Raw genomic sequence first — 23,295 nt, forward strand, 5'->3', positions numbered from 1 at the left:
ACAAGTCTCTTTACATATCCTGCAGAACTTCAAGTAAGAAAGAATATCTTCCTTTAGACATGAGTATACACATACTTGGCCCACAGGGATACTGTCCTACTCATTACAGAAATCTGAAGGAATCATTCTTCAGATAACAGAGTTCATTCTTCTAAAAATAAAAATAACCATAGAAGTCTGAATATTAGCAGCTGGTAATACAATTGGTATTAGAGTTATTACAATTTAAATTACCCCTCTAAATATCATCTCCTTCATGTTATCTACATTTAAAATTCTTCCTTCAGAATCAATGTTCTTAGTCCATTCTTCCAATGAGACTGGCTCTCTCCTTTGAACAACAGGTCTCTCTCCTAAATCAATCTAAAATGAGAAGACAGCAATGGAAGTACAATCAAGATATATACATAGATAGATAGATAATCATAAATATATATTCTAAAATATTATTTTTGTTGAGTTCTGAAGCTCTTAAAAGCTTTATTTTCCAGTGTTTAATTTATGAAGTATATTAGTAAGCATTATATATTTTCTCTTCTACCAAACACAAAAATAACCCGATTACAAATTCTGAGAAAAGAAATCTGATAAAACAAAAACATTTTTGCTATTCAGGGTTCAATTACGTAAGTACAAAGCATTCAACATGTAAATTTTGAGTGTCTTCAAACCAAATGTATATTAAAAAGAATGAATATAATTATTACGTTTATCATATTCCCAAATTATCTGCTCTTTCAAGCTAAAGTTTGTTAAAAGGATTCAAAATCTATTAGCTCTACTTGGAAATTTCTACAATTATTTTATTCAACTATAGATATTGCTAATTTAAAAATACCATTTGAAGATAACTTTCAGGGGCTGGGAAGGTGGCTCAGTGGTAGAGCACTTGCCTTGCATGCATGAGGCCCTGGGTTTGATTTCTCAGCACCACATAAGCAAAAAGAAAAAAGCCAGAAGTGGCGCTGTGGCTCAAGTGGTAGAGCGCTAGCCTTGAGCTGAAGAGCTGAGGGACAGTGCCCAGGCCCAGAGTTCAGGCCCCATGACCGGACCCAAAAAAAAAAAAAAAAAAAAAAAAAAGATAACTTTCAAATCAGTACCACAATTTAGGTATTTATAATTTTCTAACATGGGAAGGCGTTGAATTGTAGGCTTCAAAAGTCTTGTTGAATATACATAAAGATTTATCATAATATCAGGTCACAATCTATCTTATTTGGAAAAGATTCACATAAGAATAAAATCCTAAGCCGGGCACTGGTGGCTCATGCCTGTAATCCTAGCTACTCAAGAGGCTGAGATCTGAGGATCGTGGTTCAAAGCCAGCCCTGGCAGGAGAGACCGTGTGACTCCTATCTCCAATAAGCCACCAGAAAACCGGAAGTGGCGCTGTAGCTCAAGTGGTAGAGCGCTTGCCTTGAGCTGAAGAGCTGAGGGACAGCGCCCAGGCCCAGAGTTCAAGCCCCACGCCCGACAAAAAAAAAAAAAAAAAAAAGAATAAAATCCTAAAGCAGTATTATGACATCTACTAAAGCCTAAAGAAAAAAACCTGCAAAATAATACAACTAAGAGGTAATAAGGCCAAAAAAGCTCACCATTCTCTCCTAGGCACTCTATGAAACAACTTTTTCATAATTATCAAAATGTAACCAAAGAAAATAAAAATAATAAAAAGAAAGCATACCAAGAATTTGGTCATGGGCAGTAATGGTTAATATGTTAACCAAAGAAAAGCTGTAAGGAATAAGTTATGTGAAATAGGTAGATTATGACCAAAATTGAGTTTCTATTTCTACAGTATTCAGTACCCATTCATCTATTAAAATACAAAAGCTATGCTAAAGTAAATCTCCACTCACTCTTGTGATGACTTCAAATCCTGGTTCTTCTTGTTGATTTATCTTTAGACCTGGAATAGCATCACTAAGAAAATCAGCCATTTCTGAAGCTGGTCGCTGTTGCGTAGTAGGATCACTGCCTCTCAAACTGTCAAAAATGTAGTTTGTGACTTTGGAAAATCCTACCATAGTTGCTGTATAAGGATCCTTTTTAATTTTCTATATAGTAGAAAGACAAATAACATTATTACTATCTCAAAGTGGGCTAAAACAAAGCCTTTTAAAAAGGAAAGGAATCAAAACTAAAACAGAATGTTCTAAGATTATCATAAAATTTTTTCTTGGAAGGAAAATTTAATTTTTTTAAGCCAATCTTTTCATCTGTTTAAAACAGCAAAATAAATGGCAAGCTAATACTACTGATTGAATTGCAGATAAACAAATGATTTGCAGGCTTCATTCACTCTGCATACATCAAAAATGTGTGCAGTGCTTACTTCCCAGTGGTGAATGGCCCACAACAGCTTTCTTCTGTGAAACAGTCCTGTCTTCACAAAAGGAAATACTTTTTGAAGTATGCACTTCCACACTAATCTAACACAAAATATTTAATAGCTAAGTTTAAACACAATATCTAAATAATAACTGGCATACTAGTCATATTAATAGTAAAAAAACACTCCAAACAAAAAATAAGTTGTTCTAGAACAATGCTGTTCTAGAAAGCAGCAGCAAGTTTTTTTGTTTTTGCTACAGTTAAGTCCTAGGATTATTTCTAAAGCCTAAAATGACTGTCCATTCATAAGTACAAAAATAGCTACTGCATAAGCTGTTTCTTTAAGAAAATTTTTCTCCACATTTATTTTAAAGTGTTTAGCTTGCTTGTCCTCCATACTAAAAAAACTCCTTATGTGATTAATCTTTTACATCTTCAAAACTAAGGGGGTAAAAAAGCCTAAGCTACCGTAACTACTCAAACATTTGTTAAATGAATACATGAATAAACAACCGTATCACTAGTTTACATAGTAATTTGAGTAAAATTCTGCTCACATTCAGTGTATATTTTACCCAAATACAAGAACATACTAAAGCACTTCTAGGGAAATTAGATGTATCCTAACTTCACCCTATTTAACCTGTTGAAATAGAAAATAAAAAATAGAATCAGATATTTTCCTTTTTTTTGGCTAATCCTGGGGCTCAGGTCCTGGCCAATGTCCCTGAGCTTCTTTTGCTCAGATAGCACTCTATTACTTGAAACACAAGGGCCTCTTCTGGCTTTTTCTGTTTTAAATGGTACTGAGGAATTGAATTCAGGGCTTCATGCATGCTAGGCAAGCAATCTACCACTAAGTCACATTCTCAACCCCCAGGTATTTTTTCCTAATCAATTAATTCACAGTGTTTTACCCACACAACTCTTCATCTAAATGAGATGTAATGAAGTTCTACTGCTAATTCTAGTATTATGATACAGAGAGAAAAAAAATCCCTGCCTTTACAGTAATTAAAAAGGAATTAGAAAGGAATTTTCTAGGACCTGCAAATAATATAAAAAATATTATTTCTATAAAATTATAGAATATAGAGACATAAAGATTACATATACAGGGGCTGGGAAGGCAGCTCAGTGGTAGAGTGCTTGCCTCGCACACATGGGCCCTGGGTTTAATCTCAGCACCACATAAGCAGAAAAAAGCCAGAAGTGATGCTGTGGCTCAAGTGGTAGAGTGCTAACCTTGAGCTGAAGAACTGAGGACAGCACCCAGGCCCAGAGTTTAGGCCCCATGACCAGCAAAAAAAAAAAGATTACATATACATATAGTCTACACTGAGGTAGCAAGGAGTAGAGAGTATCCAAATAATAAGTCAAATTAATAGACGAATACAGGATAGATTTAACAAACATACTTGTATTAAGCCATAGGCTGGCTCATCAAGAAGATTTTCAAAAGACTGTGAAAGACTCTTATTCTGACAATTCACAAGAAGTGTTCTTTTATCTTGTGGAGATCTGTAAAGACAAAAGGGATTTATAGAAAATAATAGCACAAAGCATCATAACTACTTAATTACTAATGCACAGTATTCCTAATTACTAACCAAAACTTCTTAATGTCCAGTTCTATAAACTTCCCATCAATATACTATTAGCAAATATTTAGTAACCATTTTAAATGGGCTCCAAAACTACACAAAACATGAAACACTGTTAATAAATGCTAAATTTTAAAAAGTTATGTAACAAAAACAAAAATGAAATATATTTTTATTCTAGGTAAAGCCAAGGTGCTTATTTGGAATAAAACTAAATTATGTAGAATTACAGTAGGAAAGTCTTATATTTGCCTTTATTAAATTACATAAAATCAAACTTGTACAATTCATAAAATATAGACATGAAACTATGTCTTCTTTTTAAATGGATTTCAAATTCATTCCACAGCTTGGTAGAATTACAATACTAAATGTTACAAATAGAAGATACAACAGTTATTTGGTAACGATCACTAACCACATTAACCATAATTATATACATACAATGTAAACATTGCTAACATAATTACTATGTGCAGTTCAGATAAGGGTATATCTTTTGTTTTCTTGTTTATTTAAACTCTAATTCATAATTCTTAGTAGTAGAATAACATGCTTTCCAGATATACAAGTTTGGAAATTTCAAGTCATCAGACAAATTTTCCAGTCTTTTTTGCTAATTGGTAAGTTTTATGACTCAGTATGCCAGCTGTCATTAATCTACAACTTTTCTCTGCTTAAAATAAAAATTAAATGTTACTTTGCTGCTCTATACCTCTAGTTTATTATAAATGTTTGAGACAAGATCTTTAATAACATTTATCTCTTCTCAATTCTAACATAGCAGGATGCAACAGTGATGCTAGACAGGATATGAAACCCGAAACAGGATCTTATTCTTACATGGTTACAAACAACACTGGATCTAAAGCTAAAGAGACAATAGTAGTTAATAAGCCTGTTGGCTTTTTAAAAGAAACTAAGGTTGAGTCATTCAGTACAGAGGAAAAACATTCCATTTTCATTTAATACATTGTTTTGAACATTTCTAGGGGTTGTAAAAATAAAGATCTATAAATTCCCTTAAGAGATTTTTTTAATGGGATCAACTTTTTAAATGTTTTTTCAGAAAACAAAAGTAGCTAAGATAGGAACAAGTATTTTCCCTACCAATACATTACTGATGCTGTGATTGTTTCTAACAGTAAATTATATCAATTTTTTTGGGGGGGGAGTCCGGTTGTGGGGCCTGAACTCTGGGCCTGGGCACTGTCTCTCTGCTCTTCGGCTCAAGTCTAGCACTCTACCACTTGAGCCACAGCGCCACTTCCGGCGTTTTTTCTTTTTGTTTATGTGGTGCTAGGGAATCGAACCCAGGGCCTCATGCATGCAAGGCAAGCGCTCTACCACTGAGCCACCTTCCCAGCCCCATATCAAATTATCTCTAAAAATCTAAAATAAAAATGATCATGAAAGTCAAAATACTCATATAATGTAGTGGGGGAACATAATATGCAACTTCCAGATACCTGGGCTCAGATAACTCTATGGCTCCATAAATCAATTTAGTGGCCACTGATCTACAACAATGGCCACTAAATTAAAGACAACTTCCAAATCAACAAATAACCACAAAAACTTATTTGAAATACTTCTTTTATTAACCTAACAATCTGTGGTGGAGAGTAGAGAGAGCTCTAGGAGGAAAAATAGGGAGAAATTTAAGACCCAATTGCCCTAGTGGAAATCATCAAACATTAAAACACACATCAGCCAGGCACTGGTGGCTCATGCCTGTAATCTTAGCTAAAGGAATTTAAGATCATGAGAATCATGGCTTAAAGCCCGCATAGGCAGAAGTCCAAAACCTCCACCTTCAAAATAACTCACAAAGGAAATGGCACAGTGGCTTGAGAACTCGCCTTGAGCTATAGAGCTCAGGGATAGAGCCCAGGCCCAAAGTTCAAGCTCCATGACCAACAACAACAAAAAAAACAAAAACAAAAACACAAAAATCCAGGTTAGAGGCTGGCTCAAGTGGTAAAGCACCAGTCAAACAAGCAAGCTGAGCAAAGGTGAGACCCTGAGTTTAAACCTTGTTAATGCAAACATATATGTCAGTCAAGGAACAAGGAATAAGGAGTATAGTGATAGGCAATTGTACTCCAAATGGACTGGTTCCCAGAATGTCAGTACAATGTTTCTAACTGCCAAGTTATCACACTGATTTTATATGTGTGTATACATATATATGTATACATATGTATGTATGTATATATCCCAGGAGGTGATCTCTCCTGCCAATATTATTTAAGAATGTCAAACTCACTTAACAGTAAGATGAACTTTTAATGATGCTAACAACTAATAATTCTAACAATACCTCCTAAATACTTTAAAGAAAATCATGGAAGCATATCAATTCTAAAATGCTTTGAAGGTCTGAGTAAGCCTCTGCCAAAGACCACAGAATAAATTCAAAACCTATGATCTGAGCAATGTTTATATACTGAAGTGAAGCAATACTATTTTATATTGTTATTAAGAATACCTATATTGAGCACTTTTAGCAAGGCTATAATAAACATTACAAAAAACATAAAATATGAGTTTAAAAATAACAAGATTTAGAATACTTACAGTAACAGACTTTTATATCTAGAACTGAACCTTATAAATGGTTGGCACTACATAATGATACAATCTAGTTTTTTAGGGTAATATTTTACTGCTCAGATAATAACGTATTAATGTAAAATGGCCCAATATGCAATATAATTAAATGGAATTAACAAACCTCATTTATCTCAGAACAACCAACTTGTTTCCAGAAAGATTGAAATTCATGTACTGTGGCTCATTCTTTTACCCAAGTTAATATTGTAAATACTTATAAATATCAATGACACTTTGCTCTTTGGGGTAAGACAAGTTTAAGAAATACTAAGCCTCTAAAAGCTGAGCTATTTTATACTAATTAATCAGGTTATTGAGGCTAACTTAAACTATATGCAGTGAGTATAGCCCCATCTTGGCTCTTGTAAGGCTAATGATCCATACAGTAAGGGCCTTCATCTGTAAAACAAAAACCTCTTCTGAAGGGAGGAAAATTTAATTATTAGGAGGCATAATATGGCCAGATACAGCCATATTGGTCAATTTAGCTTGATTTTGGTGAAAAATTGTATCTACTCTAATTCTTTTAGTTTGAGACGAGAAAAAGGGGAGTCACTCTTGAAATAATCACTTCACACAACTATCTCCTCCCTCAAAAACAACACATCCTAATGCTTTACAAATTTAATGAGTAAGTCTAATGAGAAAAGAACTAAGTGTAGAGAGGTTAGTGTCTTCTGCTAGCTTTTCTCTTGAACCACTAAAGGTTGCAATGAGTTACTTATACTCAAATCTCACTCCTCTATATTCTCCCCTTATTTTAATCTCCCAGAGTTCCAATTACTATTGCTTGCAAACACACACACACACACACACACACACACACACACACACAGGCACGCACGCACCCCTTATCTTGGAATATGTTATAGTACCAAATCTGTCTTATTCAGAGCACTTATCAGAGCTGATTTACATATTTCTCACTGATGTTAGTCTCTCCACAACAATATAAAACCTATGAAGTCAAGGATCATATCTTTTTTGATCACTGTTTTCTCCAAGATGTAGCAACATCTAAGACACATCAGGTCCTCAAGAAATAAAAGTACATAAATAAAAAGTACTTCATTTTTTTCCAAGTGGAAATAATACTTCTGAAGAAACTCTCCTTTCTAAGAATCTGTCTGTTGAGACCAAGAAGGAGTAAGATACATGCTTGGCATAACCCTCTCTTGGCCACATACCTCCCTTTCCCACCTTCCCTCTCTCCCCCAGTCTTCCTCATGTGCCTGCAACATGCTTTCTAGTCTGCTCTTACTCATATAGCAAGTAGTCTGTTCTTACTAGGAACTGAGTTCAAAACTAATTTGACATATATTATGAGACCACATGTTTAAATCTCACTGTGTTTTATCACCACCTTTAATTCTTATATTTACTTCTTGTTTATAAATTCAAAATGGAAACTAGATTTCACTTACTACCCTCATTAAAAAGCTATCAAGGGGGCTGGGAAGGTGGCTCAGTGGTAGAGCGCTTGCCTTGCATGCCTGAGGCCCTGGGTTCGATTCCTCAGCACCACATAAGCAAAAAGAGAAAAGCCGGAAGTGGCGCTGTGGTTCAGCTGGTAGAGCGCTAGCCTTGAGCTGAAGAGCTGAGGGACAGCGTCCAGGCCCAGAGTTCAGGCTCCACAACCGGACCCAAAAAAAAAAAAAAAAAAAAAAAAAAAAAAAGCTATCAAGGCTGAATGCTGGTGGCTCATACCTGTAAATCTAGCTGAAGATTGCAATTTGAAACAAGCCTAGGCAGGAAAGTCTGTGAGACTCTTACTTTCCAATTAACCAACAAAAAGCTAGAAGGGGAGCTGTGGCTCAAATGATAAGAGTGCCAGCCTTGAGCAAAAATGCTCAAGGACAGGGCGTAGACCTGAGTTCAAGCCCAAGGACTGGTACCAAAAAAAAAAAAAAAAAAAAAACCCTACCAAGATACATTCAAGGTACACATACCCTATAACTGTCTAAGTAGTTGTCAACAACTAACCTATCTAGGATTTAAAAATTATACCACTTAGGATTTTACATGTCTCTCAGTTTCTCTTTCGAGTTTCACAAAATAAAAAATGTCTACAATTTATTTCTCACAAATAACTTCCATCTAATTGTTAATTGTCATGCCATTTATTCATTCAAATTTTATTTTAGGGGAAGGAAGGAAGGAAGGGTAGGGGAAATACAGAGGAGGAGGTAACAATGCTCGACAGAAACAGTACTCATTACCTTACTCATTTAACTAACCCCTCTGTACATTATTTTTACAATTAAAAAACGTATAAAAAAATTTATTTTACAACTATTATGTACCATTATCCCTAACACTGTGACTAGGACCCAAGGGAAAAAATAAAAACATGATCAATTTTTGTCCTTAAGAAGCTTATTTTCTAGAGTAGAACACACAAAAAAGTAAATAGAAAAAATTATTTTATGCTTCTATGTACCATGAAACAAGCAAATAGGAAATGAGATAGGAAGAAAGAAATCTGCATTAGATGAGAAAGGCATATCCAGGGGAGATCATCACTTCTGAGAAAATGATATTAAACTGAAATTCCATATATCAGAAAAGGAAAAAAAATTCCAAACAGGAAAATAGGATGCGAAAGCTTAGGAGATTTTAGGAACTCAAAGAAATCATGTGGCTAGAAAAAAGTGGTATGAGATGAGGTTTAAGAAATAAACAGGCGGGTCTGGGAAGGTAGCTCAGTGGTAGAGTCCTTGCCTTGCATGCATGAAGCCCCTGGGTTCGATTCCTCAGCACCACATAAGCAAAATGAAAAAAGCCGGAAGTGGCGCTGTGGCTCAAGAGGTAGAGCGCTAGCCTTGAGCTGAAGGGCTGAGGGACAGCGCCCAGGCCCAGAGTTCAGGCCCCACGACCGACCAAAAAAAAAAAAAGAAAAAAAAAGAAAGAAACAGGCTTGAGGCTCGGCTCAGTGGCAGAGCGCTTGCCTTGCATGCATAAGGCCCTGGGTTTGATTCCTCAGCACCACATAAGCAAAAATAAAAAAGCCGGAAGTGGTGCTGTGGCTCAAGTGATAGAGCGCTAGCCTTGAGCTGAAGAGCTGAGAGACAGTGCCCAGGCCCAGAGTTCAGGCCCCACGACCGGACCCAAAAAAAAAAGAAAGAAAGAAACAGGCTGGAGCTGGGAAGGTGGCTCAGTGGTACAGTGCTTGCCTCGCATGTATGAGGCCCTGGGTTTGATTCCTCAGCACCACATACATGGAAAAAGCCGGAAGTGGGCGCTGTGGCTCAAGTGGTAGAGCACTTGCCTTAGTTGAAGAGCTGAGAGACAGCACCCAGGCCGAATTCAAGCCCTACAACCAACCAAAAAAAAAAAAAGTAAAAGAAACAGGCTGGGTACTGGTGTCTTCTGCCTATAATACTAGCAACTCAAGAGGCCAAGATCTGAGGGTTCAACCTGGGCACTAGTCTCCAATTAACCACCAAAAATGTCCCACCAAAAATCCAGACATGGAGCTGCTTAAATGGTAAAATGATGAGCAAAAAACCTCAGGGACAATGACCAGGCCTTGAGTTCAAAGGCCAAAAATGGAAGGGGAGGGAGAGGGGAGGCAGAGAGGAGGGAGGGAGGGAGAGAAGGAAGTAGGGAGTAAACAAAGAAAAAGAGAAAGGTATGACACAGAGTAGGCCCTTACTAACCATACAAAGTTGGGACTTATTTTTCATGATTCACAGTTCTTTATTGCTGTTGGATTGTAATTATTCAAAGTACAAGATTGTAATTATTCACTCACAAAAAAAAAAACAAATTAGGCTAGGTACTGGTGGCTCATGCCTATAATCTAGTGGCTCATGCCTAAAATCCTAATCCTAGCAACTCAGGAGACTGAGATCTGAGGATCAAGGTTTGAAGCTAGCCAGAACCAAAAAGTCCATGAGATTCATCTCTCACCATCTACCAAAATGCTGGACTGAAGTTGTAACTCAAGTGGCAGAACATCAGCCTTGAACAAAAAAACTAAGGGACAGCTTCAGGTTACACTCCCACATCCTCCAAGTAGACCATTTCAATCTCATTCCTTACACTGAAGTGCAGGACAGTTAGTCTGGAATGTTTAAAATGAACTCCTGCAAACTAAGCCTTTTCTTCTTCCAGTTATAACATCATCACTAATGAGTATATAGGGATGATCACACTTCTCTTATCCTAAACACTATGTTTTCCTCAATGATCTTGAGTTATGTCACAATACTGATTAATACTGGGCTTACTCATGTATTAAAACCCCCAATCCTTACACTTGTTATTCAACAGCCTTAGCTTTCCACTCCAGCATGACACTGATATCCTGAAATCCACTTAACTTCAACAATCACCTATCACAGTTTCTCCTTCAAGATTAAAAACTCACACCGTCTCCAAGAGGCCTGACTTTGTTTCACTTACTGATATGAAACAGCATGCTTAGTACCAGCCAAAGATCAACATCATAAAGAAGAACTTCATGCCAGAAGATAAATCATCAAAATCTTCCAAGTTTTTGGGTCACTCTCAACCTTATATAATTTAAATGTAGGCAAGGTGTTAACTAAAGTGAGCATCATTTCCTGCACTTCTCTCAAATCAAAAACTTCATCCAGTCCATAGTCAACTCTACATATTCAATAAACTCACTGTCAACCAACTGTCCTTGCTGTCACTCTCCTAGTAGGACACTTTTATCTTATCTAAATGACCAGAACCTCCTTCTGCCAGGACTTATAAAATCTTTTATACTCAGGGCTGGGAAGGTGGCTCAGTGGTAGAGCACTTGCCTTGCATGCATGAGGCCCTGGGTTCGATTCCTCATCACCACATAAGCAAAAAGAAAAAAGCCAGAAGTGGCGCTGTGGCAGAGCACCTGATAGAAAGATAGAAAGATAGATAGATAGATAGATAGATAAAATCCTTTATACTCTAGCTTTTACTCAGCTCTTTGGTCTCATTTTATTTATTTTTTTTGGGAGGGGGGGGGATGGGTGGGGCCTGAACTCAGCCTGGTCGCTGTCCCTCAGCTCTTCAGCTCAAGGCTAGTGCTCTACCACTTGAGCCACAGCGCCACTTCCGGCTTTTTTCTTTTTGCTTATGTGGTGCTGGGGAATCGAACCCAGGGCCTCATGCATTCAAGGCAAGCGCTCTACCACTGAGCCACCTTCCCAGCCCCGGTCTCATATTTTTTAATTGTTATTATAAATATGATGTACAGAGGAGTTACAATTTCGTAAGTGAGGTAATGAGTGTGTTTCTTTTTGGACAATGTTACCCCTTCCTTTGCTTTCTTCCAGATATTCCCTCACATTCTCACCCACAAGTTGTACAGTTGATTTTCAACAGTGTCTAGTGAGTACCACTGGTGCATTTCTTCAGCCTCCATCCTTCCATTTCTGTATTTGGCCTTATCTTTAATTTTGGTACTCACCCTTCCCCCCACACTTTACTGACCTATAGTCAGTAACTATTTTGTTCTGTAAATCATATCATGTTTGTGTTCTTCCCTCCATATAAAATATATTTTTCTTGAAATATATTCTTCCCTTTCATGCTAACACCAATTTCTCAGTTTTCAATCTACATGTTACTTCCAGAAATAGTATCTTTCATTCCCATCTTCTAGTATACTAGGTACTCCTCCTCCTTTTGGGGGGCCCCCAATAGTACCTAAACTGACCTTCCTTCATCTTAGTTCTTGAGTTTAAACTATCATTTGCTTGTTTCCTTCAAAGATCATAAATTCTAAAAATTCTGGGACATGCCTGTTTTGATCACAATTGAGTATCCAACAACTAAAACAGTGTTTGGAAAGTAAACATACCCAGAAAGTATTTTTGGAGCATGAGAGCAAGAAAGAGAATATGTATAGAAATATGTACAGGTAAGTAAGTAAAACAATACTTTTGGAAGGTGAGAAAGTCTGTCTCCCAACTTGCAATTATATAAAAGGAAACATACTTTCCTGGCTTACTGTTCCAACCTAACAAATAAAACTGTATACTTAACAGAAATAACAATAAAAGGTAAGTCAGTAAACATAAAATTCATAAATTACTAATGCAATACTATTTATTTAATGGTATAAAAATATTGGACTACTCTTTAAACTTCAAATAAGATCAATAAAGTCTCAGATTCAAATACTAAAATGGGGCTGGGAAGGTGGCTCAGTGGTAGAGCGCTTGCCTTGTATGCATGAGGCCCTGGGTTCGATTCCTCAGCACCACATAAGCAAAAAGAAAAAAGCCGGAAGTGGCGCTGTGGCTCAAGTGGTAGAATGCTAGCCTTGAGCTGAAGAGCTGAGGGACAGCGTCCAAGCCCAGAGTTCAGGCCCCATGACCGGACCCAAAAACAAAAAACAAAACAAATCAAATACTAAAATGGCAAAACTTTACTCAATCATTGATCCAGAAAAAAGGAAAGCTGCTCATGCCCTCATACTATGTACATAGGTCACTGATGATCAATATAGTTTACCCTTGGACTAATAAAGCAATCCAGTGTTAATAAGTAGAAAATAATCGAATACTTACTCACACAATACCACATATTTTTCAAGAGATTCAATCAGTAGTTTGCTATCTCCTTGGTGAAAATGCAGAGCTGGGAGAACGACGTCATCCTTTAGACAGAATACCAAATAGGACCAGCCCATACCCTCTTTGTTTTGCTTGATTGATTTCAGGTCTGTCAAACTGAACAGGAATGACCATTTGCTTTTCCCATTTCTATGACTTGGAGCATCTTAAAAACAAGAAAATGGGGCAAAATATTTTTGTTCACCTTTTTAAAAGGTACTAACAATGCTCTTCATGACTGCCTAAGAGAAATTTGTTGAAACCAAGGGATCAGTATAGCAGTATGGCTTCCACCTATATTAAAAATGGCAACATGACATTTTCCTAAAAAGAATGGATTTTAAAACAATTACCTCCTACATACAAATTCAAGAAAAAATTTTCCGTGTAAAATATGAGCTTTCCCCCACAATAAAAAAAACACTGAAGTGACTATACAAACATTCCCCACCCCCACCCCCGATAAAAAGAACAGAGGAATTAAAATGAAATGTATATTTAAATCAATTCCTATTAAGACCACAGTTCAAAGTACAATTACAAAAAATTCAGTATTTTGGTTTGTATTGTGTTTATATAAGCTAAAACCCTAGATCCATGAACATTATCATAATTTTAAGTAGGTTATAAAGGTTAGCTACTAAATTAAAATTTATGAAACAAGAAACTTTATCTTTCTTCTTGCTAATGACTAATACTAATAACTCATTTCTAATCTAAAATTCCATCATAACAATTTAACCTATAACTAGGTAAACTGAGGGAATGGGTATGGTTGGGAGACATGAGGGAGATGACAGAAGGGAATGATCAAACTTGCATTACTCATTTTGAACTGACATTGAATTCAAACCCTTTTGTACAACTAAAAATAACTAAAATAAATTAGGGCTGGGAATGTGACTTAGTGGTAGACTGCTTGCCTAGCATGCATGAAGCCCTGGGTTCAATTCCTCAGTACCACATACAAAGAAAAGGATAAAAGTGGTGCTGTGGCTCAATTGGTAGGGTGCTAGCCTTGAGAAAAAAAAAGTTCAGGGATAGTGCCCAAGTCCTGAGTTCAAGTAACAGGACTGGCAATCAATCAATAGATTTAACTCAGACACACAATACCTCTGAAATTTCAAAAAGACTTTTTTAAATGCCATTTATGTTAATTCATAAAAAACTCTCATACAAACCAGGAACTGGTGGCTCAGGCCTGTAATCCTAGCTAGCTACTCAGGAGGCTATGATCTGAGGATCATGGTTCAAAGCCAGCCTGGGCAGAAAAGTCTATAAGACTTTTATCACCAATAAACCACCTGAAAACCACGAGTGGCACCGTGGCTCAAGTGGTAGAACACTTGCCTTGAGCTGAAGAGCTGATGTACAGTGCCCAGGCACAGAGTTTAAAGTCCCATGACTGACAAAAAAAAGAAGAACCCTTATACTATCTTCTATCTGACTGCCTTTTTCCATTCCATAGAATGAATTCCACAAGGAAAATGACATAGGAGATAGATTCTTACAAAGACTTGATCAAAAGACCAATCAGTGTTGACCTGTATGTGGGACATTTTCCTCTAAATTTAGAAATACCACAGCTCTATCATCTCCAACAATATATCCTAAACTGTAGCCAGGCCAGTGTCTCACACCTACTCAGGAGACTGATATCCAAAAACCACCAGCTCAAAGGCAGCCAAGGCCAAATAGTGTCCTCAAGATTCCATCTCCAAAAATAACTAGCAAAAAGCCAGGCTGGAGACATGCCCAAGTGGTAGAATGCTAGCCAAACAAGCAAGCCAAGTGAGCTCAAGGCCCTGAGTTCAAGCCCAGAACCAGAAAAAAAAAAAAAAAAAAGGCAGAAAAATCAGAAACTTCTATCTCTAAGAAATAGAGACCATCACTATTTTCACGGACATTTTAAAAGTATCATTTGAAAGATAAAGAAAAATGAATGTAACTTATCTATATACTCTCATCTGTCTCACATCCACACTAGTTTGAATGAACTTATATTTATATTTTACCCACTTGACCACCTAATGCTTCACTAGTATAGGGCTGTAATACATATATGTGTGTGATGTGTGTGATGTGTGTGTGTGTGTGTGTGTGTGTGTGTGTGTGAGACATATCAAAGTGAGAACATTTCTAGAACGCTAACTTACTTATGAATGATTTAAATGTATAGTGCCTGGGAGTGCGGCTTGGTGGTAGAGTGCTTCCCTAAGCATGCATGAAGCCCTGGATTCCATTTCTTAGTACCACATAAACAGAAAAGGTCAGAAATGGCACTGTGGTTCAAGAGGTAGAGTGCTACCCTTGAGCAAAAGAAGCTCAGGGACAGTGCCCAGGCCCTGAGTTTAAGCCCTAGGACTGGCAAAAAAAAAAAAAAAAAGAATGTAGGTGAACTACCTACAAACAGTATATACTACTAGTTTATTTGCAAAGACTAAAAATATTTTCATAGAAAAACAGCAATGAAAACTAGAGAATATTTTTAAACCCCTTACTTGTACAGAGTATTAAATCTAAATTATGCAAGAAAACCAGAAGAAAAACACTAAATAGTACATTAAAAATAAAGATTTCAGGGGCTGGGAAGGCGGCTCAGTGGTAGACCGCTTGCCTTGCATGCATGAAGCCCGGGGTTCGATTCCTCAGCACCCCATAAGCAAAAAGAAAAAAGCCGGAAGTGGCGCTGTGGCTCAAGTGGTAGAATGCTAGCCTTGAGCTGAAGAGCTGAGGGACAGCACCCAGGCCCAGAGTCCAGGCTCCACGACCAGACTCCCCCACCCCCCAAAAAAAGAAAAAGAAATGAAGACTTCACATAGATTTTTTTCCTTGTTAATGAAAGACATATACTACATATGAAAGAAAATGACTCACATTTCCTCACTTAAAATTTCAAAAAAGGTGAAAGATTACAAATCTATTCTACGAGTCCTTCCACTACAAGCCTCATAAGAAGATAACATTTTTTGTTTACCAGTATTTACCTAGTGCTAGAAAGTGGCTAGCATACAGTAGGGATATACTCAAAGATATACTTAAAAATGAGCCAATAGTCCTGAGTGATTCTGCAAATGCTGTACAGTTTTATATACATTCACAATGTACTTTTGTTGCTTTCTAGATAATTTATTTTGCAACACATTACTGCACAGTTGTAAATAACTTATGCATCACTTTCAGTTTTGTGTAAAGAAGTAAATTAATTTAAAAAAATGAGTTGAAGCCAGGCTCCAGTGGCTTACACCTATAATCCTAGCTACTTAGGAGGCTGAGATCTGAGGATCACGGTTCAAAGCCAGCCCGAGCAGGAAACTCTGTGAGACTCTTATCTCCAAATAACCACCAAAAAACCAGAAGTGGCACTGTGGCTCAAGTGGTAGAGCACTCGCCTTGAGCTGAAGAGCTGAGGACAGCGCCCAGGCTCTGAGTTCAAGCTCCATGACTAACAAAAACAAAAAAATGAGTTGATAACTTCGTATGCCAAGTCAGCATAAAAGTAGTCTGCAAGTTAGTCTGCCTACAAAAGATAAATGAAAATAGAAATAGTTACAAAGAAAAACTAAGAGAAGCCAAGAGTTAATTCAAAATATCCTTTAAAATAAAAGTAAGCAAAATTAACTCTAATGAGCTAACTATCAGTAAACACATGTAAAGATTATCTTCAACATGGAAATGAGAAAACTGAATAGAAAAGTCGAATAACAGTTCGGTAACTTTCCATATGTCTTGGAAAGAATTAACATCAAGAACATGACGTGTTATTACATTGGGTTTCCAGCAAGAATATGATGACAATTTATTGCTCTGAGAAAGAACATTTTTAAAATATTTAATCTGATAAAGGTTTGAGCAATAGAAAGTTATGAAACATATTAAATGCACTTGTGAAACATGAAATTTAAAAAAAGAAATACAAAGTTAAGTCTTTGCAGCCCATTTTTTGAAGGTTTATATCCTATTTTTACAGTTTGTCTCAAGTTCCCTTTGTGCCTCATGGAAAAAAGAAAATTCATAGTAAAAAATGGGAAACTGGAAAGGTGAAAAAAAAAATAAACATTTTTCTCTGAGAACTTGCAAAAACTCCAAAAAGTAAGATACTCAAGAAATTAAATTCTTAAAAATTATTTTCTAGCCAGGAGTTATTCAGGAGGCTGAGATTTGATGATTACAATTCAAAGCCAGTCCAGGCAGAAAAGTCCCCATGAGACTCTTCTTCCCAACTAACCACTCAAACACCAGAAGTGGTGCTGTGGCTCAAAATAGTAAAGCTCTAGCCTTAAGCAAAAGAGCTCAGGTACGGCACCCAGGCCCTGACTTCAATCCCCACAACTGACAACAACAAAAAAATTACTTCTTTTGGACAACAAAAGGTGCAAGTGGTGGGGAATGAGGAAAAAGAGAATAGAGGATAAATACAACCAAAACATTATGTGCACATACAAAAATATTATAATAAAGCCCATTATTTTGTGTAGTTAATTATATAGTAATAACACGTTATTTCCCAAATCTTTAACAACTACAAAGTAATTTTGAACACAGTAAGTCACTTGCATAAGCAGCATTTATTTGCATCTGCAGTTTCTAACTAAGCTTCACAGTTACACAAAAGTTTCAACTCTGTCCACATATTAAAATCAGGCTCCATTAAAAGCAGGCTCCATTTCCAGAGTCTGATTTTTATTTAATTTTCTTTGTCTAAATCCCAGGCAACTTTAAGGAGTCACCAATAAGATCCATTAATTTTACAGAGATCTTAATTGTCAGATATTTCTTTCATTAATGCTTTTTTTTTTTTACAATGAAATTCTGAAAGTCACTCCTTTTGCTCATTTTTGTGGGCAGTCATTTTTTCACCTTCAAGAATCTAACAATATTAAGCAACAACAAACATATTATTTCACAAATACCAGGCCTGATGCTAGAGTCTAGTGTAGTCAAGTATCACCTCATGTCCCATATTCTAAAATCCGAGTTTTTCATCTTCCCTTGACACTTTGCATTAAGATTCCATTAAGCACTTGTCTTTCTGATATAAAGGAAATGCCCAAATGCCACCACTGAAAACCATCCCACCAAAAAAATACACCCAAGCCGGGCGCCAGTGGCTCACACCTGTAATCCTAGCTACTCAAGAGGCTGAGACCAGAGGATCTCAGTTCAAAGCCAGCCTGGGCAGGAAAGTCCGTAAGACTCTTATCTCCAGTAAACCACTCAGAAAACAGGAAGTGACACAGTGGCTCAAGTGGTAGAGCGCTAGCCTACCTCAGCTGAAGAGCTGAGGGACAATGTTCAGATGCAGAGTTCAAGCCCCACAGTGACAAAAAAAAAAATCCAAGCATGCTCGAATTTTACCAAAAACTTGTGAAATAATATTTCCTTCTTCATTGCCACAGCTTCCTACACATGAAAAATTGAAAAGCAAGCTACTGTATGACAGCTGATTCAAATCAATTTTGCTTAATAGCAATGCCATATAAATGTAGCAATACATTTCCTATAAGATCTGACCATCCTATGAATTGATAAACATGCAAAACTCAATTTAGGCCAAAATTATTCAAAGAAAATATTCTTCCCATTATAAAACACAAAGAAATCAATATTTTTAACATTAAAACATTTCAGTGCTATACAAGTATTTAATAGTTTAAAAAGGGATTTTAGGTAGACTGGCCACACTATACTGATGGGCTAGTTAGATATTTGGTAGTATGCAATTTCTATGGTATATGAGCTATTTGGCTTTTTTCGTTAACTAAAAACTAAAATCACTATATTGTAAAAAAAACATAAATTTAAATATAGGAAACTAGCAAAAGTATATTTATAGGAAGGAGGGAAAGTAACTGAAAGATTAGTATCAAAAGGATACTGAAATGAGCTGAAATTAGAATGGCCTGGTTTACTAGAATACTACATCTCCCCCTTGTGCTTTAAGATGAAATAACATGATTTTTAAATTTTCATGGTATGAAACGTAACTTTTAAAATAATGTTTAAAGTATCTTTTATAATTAATAAGTAAAAGAATAAGTATTTTAAAATCTAATTCAAGGTCACAAACAACAAATCAAGAACACAATATAGTTATAAAGTATGAGAGCTTCATATGTAAGGATTCCTCCTTCTGAGGAGCATTAAAGAATTTTTTGAACTCTTACTAGTATAATATACATTACCAAATAAGCTTACAGTTTCAAAAGACTTAATTCATACCTCCATTGGTATGTGTTTTCTTTTTAAATGAAACAGTATTAACCATATCCCACTCTGTTTCATAACTGTTTACATGTTCCGATCTTCGATGAGATCTTTCTTTGGGAGCCTGGGTCCATTCTACAACCGAACTGGAGTCCTAAAATAACAACACATCAATATTTAAAGTATGAAACTACAATTAAATTTTAACCCATAACATTCAATTTCTATTAAGTTTGTAAATTATGGCAGACAAGTGAGTATTTTTCCCTGTCCTTTTCTCCCATGTTGATCTTTACAAAATAACCAGGAAAAGTTTGTCTAGACTTCCTGGCAATTAAAGTTGCCAAAAAAATCTACTAAAAAAAGAGAGATAAGAGGAGGGGCAGGGGGGAAAAAGAAAGAAAGAAATTCTATATAGACGTTGAATGTTATATTAAAATGTCACTTATACAGAAAGGGATCAACAACCAAACTACAAGTACTGTATGTACACCCAAACCTACATTGTCTACACCAGGCATTAGAATAGAAGCATGTTTAATAGAGTATTTTAGTCTATAAATATATAGATATAGATATACTAAGTAAACTAGGGGTTTCTAGAAATGCTTTAGTTTCATAATAAAAGGATCATTCCTTCATTGTCATGGCAAAGTTCTGATGTCTAAATATATGGCACCCATCTTATGAAAAGAGAAAGCAAATATGCCAGTGCAAAAAAATATCTAATCTTCAGACACTGGGAATTATTTACAGAAAATAGCTATTATGGCTTTAAAACAGTATTGAATGTGTATTTTCTTACTGGCAACCAAAATTAGCTCAAAGATGTATATATCAAGATGTACAGGTCTAAGAAAGTTCAAAAGTCTAAGATGTAACAATAATTTGACTAAATCAAGTTTTCTTTCTGTATAAGACAAATTATATATAAAGATATGTAGAATGGAATATAAAAATATATGACAGACAAAAGAGAAACATTCTAAAATATATGGCTGACAAAAAAGAAATATCCAAACTACAATTCCTACCAATTTGAGAAACAAACAGAAAAACATAAAGTGGGCTGGGAAGTTGGCTCAGTGGGAGAGCGCTTGCCTTGCATGCATAAGGCCCTGGGTTCGATTCCCCAGCACCACATAAGCAAAAAGGAAAAAGCCGGAAGTGGCGCTGTGGCTCAAGTGGTAGAGCGCTAGCCTTGAGCTGAAGAGCTGAGGGACAGCGCCCAGGCCCAGAGTTCAGGCCCCACAACCGGACCCAAAAAAAAAAAAAGAAAAACATAAAGTGACAAATACCAAAATGTCCAACTTCAGTAGCAACCAAGCAAGTAATTTAAAAGTAAGATTCCTAATTGTTGCCTCATTCAACTAAAAAAAGATAATATTAAATATGGAAGACAAGAAAACAGACTTACACCATGAATGACTACTTATTGGTATTGACTCTAAGAGAGAAAGTTAGCCATATTTATTGAAAATCAAACTATGTATATATTTGGTCATAACTGTTTTCATTATCTAATTAATGGAAACAAAGAAAATGAAACTGAAGGCACAAACAATAATTAGCTTTGCATGTTATATACCATGAAGCAATATAATCAAGAAGGTTCTTGGCCAGAGTCAGTGCTATGCAGTTTAGATTTTTTTTTTCTTTTTTCTTTTTTTTTTTTGCTGGTCCTAGAGCTTGAACTCAGGGCCTGGGCTCTGTTCCTGGGACTCTCTGTGCTCAAGGCTAGGGCTTTACCACTTGAACCACAGCACTGCTTCCAGCTTTTTCTGAGTAGTTTATTGGAGATAAAAGTCTCATGGAGGGGGCTGGGAAGCTGGCTCAGTGGTAGGGTGCTTGCCTTGCATGCATGAGGCCCTGGGTTCGATTCCTCAGCACCACATAAGCAGAAGAAGCTGGAAGTGGTGCTGGCTCAAGTGGTAGGGCGCTAGCCTTGAGCTGAAGAGCTGAGGGACAGCGCCCAGGCCCAGAGTTCAGGCCCACGACCAACACACCCACACACACAAAAAAAAGTCTTGTGGACTTTCCTACCAGGACTAGCTTGGAATAGCAATCTTCAGATCTCAGCCTCCTAGGTAGGCAGGATTACAGGCCTGAGCCACCAGGGCCTGGCTACAGTTTAGATTTTTAAGCTACACTAAATAAATTCAAGATTTTGAATTTAAAAATAATAATTTTTCCGTAACATCTTCAGTAATGAAAAAGTGCAAGGAATGGTAGGTAGCACAGGTCTATAATCCTAACTAATTAGGAGGCTGAGATCCGGAGAATTGTTAAAGGCCAGCTTGGGCAAAAAATTTGTGAGACATCATTACAACAACAACAAAACTGGTGGTTTGTACCTGTCATCTCAGCAATACAGCAAGCATAAATAGGAGGATTTGGGACCACAGCAGCCTGGGCAAAAATCAAGACTCTATTTCAAAACCTAGCTAAAGAAAAAAAGGACTTGCTGGGAGCTGGTGACTCACACCTGTAATCCTAGCTACTCAGGAGGCTGAGATCTGAGGATCATGTTTCAAAGCCAGCCCGGGCAGAAAAGTCCTTGAAACTCTTATCTCCAATAAACTACCAGAAAACCGAAAATGGCGCTGTAGCTCAAGTGGTAGAGTGCTCGCCTTGAGCTGAAGAGCTGAGGGACAGCACTCAGGCCCCCAGAGTTCAAACCCCACAACTGACAAAAAAAAAAAGGACTTGAGGTATGCTTCAATTGGTAGGGTACAGGTCTAATAAGCTCCAGGTCCTGAATTTAAAACTTCATTACAGCCAGGGGGGTAAAAAAAACCTGACAATATCCTGACATCCACAAGCAAAAAGTAAGTAGTTATAAAATAACAAGCAACAGATTAAAGACTCATATATGTTAAAATTTATTTAATGTCTCTTGATTTTATCAAGATGGCACATGGCATGAGTGACATATACAATCTAGATATGTGTAGTACAGTTGCTCTGAAGTTTCCTAAAGCATATTTCTCAGAACATGTTGCCACTGTTAAGTAACATATTACTATATGTTAAATACATAAATAAGTAAATACAATGCTTTGGCAGCACACATATTAAAATCAGAACAAAACAGAGATTAGCATGGCCCCTGTGCAACCATAACATATATATTTGTGAAGTTTTCCATATAGTTCGATGCAGTAAAAAGTAAATATAATAAGGAAATTGCAAAGCTGTGTGTGTAGATTAATGTATGTAGCATATATAATGAGAAACAGAATACAGGTTTTCTACACACATATTTACAAAGATATGAAATACATAAGAGATAAAGGTCTAGAAAGATATATACTAACTAAAGAACAAATAAAAAAATATTCTGGTCCAGGGGCTGGGAAGGTGGCTCAGTGGTAGAGTGCTTGCCTTGCATGCATGAGGCCCTGGGTTCGATTCCTCAGCACCACATAAGCAAAAATAAAAAAGCTGGAAGTGGCATTGTGGCTCAAGTGGTAGAGCGCTAGCCTTGAGCTGAAGAGCTGAGGGACAGCGCCCAGGCCCAGAGTTCAGGCCCCATGACCGGACCCAAAAAAAAAAAAAAGGGAAAAAAAAAAAATATATTCTGGTCCAGCAGAACTTCAATCTTCTATTATTTGAATTTTTGCAAAATATTAGTGTATTTGTACATACCCATACTTCCAGACAATCTTTTAGGATACTTGTTATTAAATCTGAGCTCCTCCATACAAAAATCTCACAACATCAGCCGGGTGTCAGTGGTTCATGCCTTTAATTCTAACTCAGGAGGCTGAGATCTGAGGATCCCAGTTCAAAGTCAGCCCAGGCATGAAAGTCTGTGAGACTTCTCTCCAATTCATTACAGCTCCCGAAATAGAGCTGTGGCTCTAGTGCTAGCCTTGAGCAAGAGTACAGAGGCAGTGCCCAAACTCTGAGTTCAAGCTCCAGAAGTGGTATCAAAAATAAAATCCAAAAAACAAAAAAAAGAA

At 36.7% G+C, this 23,295-nt stretch overlaps 1 protein-coding gene and 1 pseudogene across 2 annotated transcripts in view; one reads left to right on the plus strand and one right to left on the minus strand.

Moving 5' to 3' along the window:
* Positions 1-23,295, minus strand: part of Tbc1d15 (TBC1 domain family member 15) — a 63,800-nt gene that overhangs the window by 27,735 nt on the left and 12,770 nt on the right. The window contains exons 4-9 of one of the 2 annotated variants that reach the window (XM_042698695.1): positions 19,346-19,484; positions 13,079-13,289; positions 3,753-3,855; positions 2,336-2,386; positions 1,860-2,057; positions 235-363 (exon numbers count right to left, since the gene is read on the minus strand). In XM_042698695.1, the coding sequence (XP_042554629.1) occupies positions 235-363; positions 1,860-2,057; positions 2,336-2,386; positions 3,753-3,855; positions 13,079-13,289; positions 19,346-19,484 (831 nt within the window). The remainder of the gene's footprint in view (positions 1-234; positions 364-1,859; positions 2,058-2,335; positions 2,387-3,752; positions 3,856-13,078; positions 13,290-19,345; positions 19,485-23,295) is intronic. The other variant, XM_042698696.1, reaches the window with a different exon arrangement.
* Positions 22,385-22,484, plus strand: LOC122124429 (annotated as a pseudogene).

Source organism: Dipodomys spectabilis, unplaced genomic scaffold (genome assembly GCF_019054845.1).
Source record: "Dipodomys spectabilis isolate Male_0828 unplaced genomic scaffold, ASM1905484v1 ptg000234l, whole genome shotgun sequence".
NCBI classification, from domain to species: domain Eukaryota; kingdom Metazoa; phylum Chordata; class Mammalia; order Rodentia; family Heteromyidae; genus Dipodomys; species Dipodomys spectabilis.